The 5,005-nt window shown below is 37.4% G+C and overlaps 1 protein-coding gene across 1 annotated transcript; it reads left to right on the forward strand.

Annotated features, from left to right (window-relative positions):
• The first annotated feature begins 489 nt into the window (after positions 1–489).
• On the forward strand, positions 490–3,116 carry LOC116183008. The gene is made up of 3 exons (XM_031503630.1): positions 490–709; positions 754–2,210; positions 2,991–3,116. The coding sequence occupies exons 1-3, from the start codon at positions 490–492 to the stop codon at positions 3,114–3,116; spliced, it is 1,803 nt and encodes a 600-aa protein (XP_031359490.1).
• Positions 3,117–5,005: the final 1,889 nt, after the last annotated feature.

Here is a 5,005-nt window from a genome sequence, read left to right on the forward strand (position 1 = left end):
AACGAGATGTTGTCTTTGGATATAAATAATCCTAATACCTACCACTAAAAAACGCAATTATTATTCGTTTCACTGAGAGCAGTGAAACATCCCGGCAGGGGCGCCGACTCCGTGGGTGCTCCGGGGCTGAAGCACCCGCGAGAATTTTCGCATGGGTGCGGAGCACCCATAAGCCAGGATGCAGTGCTTTTGTGCTTTTTCTCCGTTTAACCGAATAATTTTTCGACACGGAGTGTTTCAGGTGCATGATCTGCGCTGCGCAACAGGTAGGGGGGGGATATTGCCGGGCGCAGGTCGCAGGACGACGCAGGCCTTAGTTTATTCGTGCAATTCGTGAAGTGAACTGTGAAGATTTGGAGCCAAATATATTTTTTTCCTAGTGACAAAATGACTGTGTGATTGGTTGTTTCGTGCTTTGATTGATAGGACTGGCGCCTGGCGGCACTATTCTTTTTCTCTCACAACGTACCACATATTTATCGCGACAAAATGGACAAATTTGTGATCCGTGCAGGCCGTGCAGCAGCATCGAAAATAATTGATAGTTCTCCCACGAGTTCTACGTCAACATGTAGCGCGGTGAAAGATGCCTCAGCCTTGGGCAATTGTGACGATGCTACTGCTAGTGACATTAGTGTTCAGAAACAGAATACAGCAGAAAGTGGAAAAAGGGGGCGTTCTTATCAAGAACAGTGGAAAGAAAAATACGGTTGGATTATTTTTATTTGCGTTATCTAATGGTTCAGGGATTAGCAATTCGTGGCCATGTCGATGAAAATTCCAACTATCGTGCATTATTGGCTTTGGTTGCCGAGGATAATACAGATTTGGCATCTTGGCTTCAGCGTTCTAAATACAAGTGGATTTCTCATGATGTTACCAATGAATTAGGTTCAATTATGGCTCATGAGGTGTTAAAACACTTAGTGAAACTCGTGAAAGATAGAGACGCTCCATATTTTTCTGTCTTAATTGATGAAACTGCTGATGTGACCAATCATGAACAGGTGTCTATTTGTTTCCGATTTGTAGATGACGATTTTGAGATCAACGAAGTCTTCTTTGGTTTTTATAAGACTGAATCCACCACTGCTGAAACTTTGAAAAATATTTTGCGTGATGTTCTCACTCGTTTTGATATTGATATTAAGTTTTGTAGAGGCATTGCGACTGACGGAGCGGCGAATATGACCGGTGCTTTATCGGGTTTGCAGGCAAAAATTCGAGAAATCGAACCACGAGTTATTCAAGTTCATTGCTTAGCCCATTCGTTGAATCTCGTTGTTCAAGAGGCAATGAAAGTACAGTCAACTGTGAGAGACTATCTCGCAACTGCTAAGGATCTGATAACATTTGTGTGTGCATCTCCAAAAAGACAGGCCATGTTTGAATCCCTACAAATGTCAGATGATGATACCTTGGACAATGTAACTCAAACTCATCGGCTTCGCCCTTTTTGTCCAACCAGATGGTGCTGCCGAATAAGTTCTTTGAAAACGATTATACAAAACTACGAAGAACTTGTATTGTTTTTGACTGAAATTGAAGGTACCGACAGATCTGATGTTGGAGCAAAAGTGAATGGCTTCTTGAAGCATTTGCAGTCTTTTGAATTCATTTTTATGTCGTGTTTTTTAATAAAAATTCTTGATCCTGTAGAAATGTTGAACGCTGCACTGCAGAGTTCTTCATTGCATCTACAAATGGCTATGAATAATGTAGATAATACTAAAGAATTAATACAATCCTATCGAACTGATGAGCATTTTGATGAGATCTGGAATTCTAGTTTAGGAATGGCCGAAAAATATCAAGCTGGTGAACCAGAACAGCCAAGAATGAGGCAAGTGCCAAAAAGGTATGATAGTGGCGCACAGCCCACTAGATTTTTAAGTCCGAAAGACTATTACAGACAAATTTACTATCAAGTGGTAGACACAGTGATAAACTCCATCGATGATAGATTTACACAAGCGAGTACTTCTCATTTAAAGCACGTTGAAAGTTTCCTTCTTAGAAAAAATAAGGAAGATGAAGACCAAGACTATGTGACCACATTTTACAAAGATGACTTTGATAGCAACCGTCTGATTTTGCACAGAGATATGCTCTTAGATATTCTGAAGTCAAAGAGTGTTTCACCTAAACATTTCGGTGATTTAGTGGAGTACATAAAGGCCAACGAAAATATTCGAGAGCTGATCCCAGAAGTAGTCAAACTTATTAAAATAACCCTGACAATTCCTGTTTCAACATGTACGGCGGAACGATCTTTTTCCAGACTGCGGAGGTTGAAAACCTATTTACGCAACAGTATGACTCAAGTTAAATTGAATGACAACGCAATCATGCATGTTTATAGAAAGCTTGGGAATCTATTAGATCTTAGCTTTGTGGCGGATACTTTTATCAAGCGAGCATCTGTCCGTCGGAATACATTTTACTTAGGTACATGAGAAGTAAATTTATTATTTTTAATCGATAGGTACTTATTTGTAGTATTGTGGAATGTAGTTGTACTTGTACTGCACTCTTCTTTATTTTATTTGTAGGTACTCTTCTACTCTTATTTTTTGCTAATAAATCTTAAAACAGTTGTTTACCGTCGCATTTGTTTTATGCTTATTCATTAATCATTTATTTTTTTCTCATTCTTCAGCTAAAAACTGCGTTTAAAGAGTTTCAAAATTTAAACATCGAAAGAGGACCTTTTGACCCCTCGTAAACCGAGGGAAGGGGGAGGATACTCGACTTTCCTCCTAAGCCCCCTCTTTAATGGCCTCGAAACTGAAAGTGAGCACCCATGAGAATTTTCAAAACTCGGCGCCCCTTGGTTAGGGTTACATAAACATTCCTGATATAACAGTTCGAGATCACAAACCGTTAAACCAATTGCTAAAGAAAATCTCAGATTGGTGGTCTGTAACAGAAAACTCTTTCAAAGACTACAAACGACTAGGCAAACTAAATTATGTTGTTACGTTACACAGACGCATATCGTCCTCAAACCCACAAACATTGCTAGTAAAAGCTCTTCAATTGAAGATGTATCGCAACAAGTGGATATGCTCGACCAAGTCAGTAAAAAGAATTATAATCCACAATTTTTGCCATAACATCTTTCTAGCCCCACTACAGAAGATTAAAGAAAAAGTGTTTGACAGCCTTTAATGCCTAATGTAGGTACAAACTACCCAAAATTTAAACGAAATCAAAAATAACCGTTTGGCGGAAAAAAATATTGGAAAAAATAAAGTCCTTTCCTAATCCAATATAGCAAAATCTCATGCCATGTGTTTTCTGGTTTTGTACACTCCAAGGTTTAGACCGATTTTTGTCTATATTTGCTAGGCATATATAAGAATAGGTCGTAAAAGTATGACTATGACATAAAATCAAAATAAAAACAAGGCATAACCCCTTATTGTCGGCATTATTTCCAACTAAAAGGGAACACCCCAGGTTTACATAGCATTTTCCCCCCTTAAATAACGTACATTGCTCCAATCACGCCCCCCCTCCCCACGGGAAATTAAAATCATTGGAATTGTGTATTTTTGGCAAATTTACCAACTGAACTTCTTTTAATAGAGCGGGTATTACCTTTGACTTCCGGACACAATCGCACAATAGTTATTTACATAAAAGTCAGGAAAATGACACATTACTGGCGAGGAAATATTGAAGTGCGAGGCGAGTACTTTAATTTCCGAGTAAAGTAATGTCATTTTACTGACGAGTTTTGTATTAAATTTCAAATATAACATTTCAATTTGTATATAAAACTTTTGATTAATGTGAATCTGTCAGTGATGACAGGAGTCATTATAGACAGAAACGTCACATGCGGCAGGTAAAGTGACGATGCGGCCAGTAAAGTGACAAGCGGCAGGAAACGTAGTCTGCTCTGTCTCTGTCATGGAACTCAAATTTCCTGACAGAAAGTAAGCATGAAATTGAAGGTTTCAGGACGATTTTGGGTAAAAACAATTTTTTAGTCAACTGCCAAGATCCTCGCATTACTTCGTCATCCAGATATCCCTGAAAATAGAATCCTATCATCCCTAATCTTTTTCCTAAACTGTTTCACTTCTTGTTTTAATTTCTCTCTCCCCTTATCTAATTTCACCCAAGATCTTTCTATATTTCTCGATTACTAAAATTTGTTTACTCTTTTCATTTCTAATTGAATGACTCAAATAATCATTTCCTACTCTTAAAATCTGTAACGGTTAGCCAATCCTTTTAAATGTAAGCTTATTCTGGTTCCTGAAGTTATCATCCTCTTCTAAGCTACACAAATGCCCTTTATTCACAATTGCTGAATCCGAATCTAAATTTCCTAAATCACTTTTACCATAGAATTCCCAAAAAAATTCTCCCTCATTGGGTTACCTGCAGTCTCATAATCTTTTTCTAACTCCTTCTCCTCTATTCTATTCCTTGATAAAACATCCACAATTAAATTATTTTTCCCTTTCATGTATTTACATACCTAATTTCAATCAAATTCTCTTGTCAAATTCCACCCCTACAATTAATCCTATTATCCGTAAAACTTCCTATTGAACGAATACAATCTTAACTTTAATTCCGGCTCTCCTAAAATGCTTCCAATAAAACAACTAACTGACTTCGACCCTTTCTCTACTAAAACCCCTTCATCGTCTTTCTTCTGTACCTCAATTTGATTCTCATCTTCTTCATAGATTTCAGTTCCTCGTCTTGCCTATAAACTTCTTCAATCTCGACTTTTTTCTTAACTTTTTCGATCTCAATCTCATTTGATCTGCGTCTGGTTAATGGCTTCGTATTTTTTTCTTTAATTACCTGCTTTTGTTCTTCTATCTTGTCCATTCTTATTTCCTTTATTTCCACAATATTTGCATCCATTTTTTTATTATTCGACTTCATTTCATTATAATTTAACTCTTCATTCTGTTCTTTAATAAATGCCATAAGCACAGCAAAACTTCCATCCTATATAGTCGATATGTACTTCGAT

This window comes from Photinus pyralis, unplaced genomic scaffold (assembly GCF_008802855.1).
Source record: "Photinus pyralis isolate 1611_PpyrPB1 unplaced genomic scaffold, Ppyr1.3 Ppyr1.4_LG1, whole genome shotgun sequence".
Lineage (NCBI taxonomy): Eukaryota > Metazoa > Arthropoda > Insecta > Coleoptera > Lampyridae > Photinus > Photinus pyralis.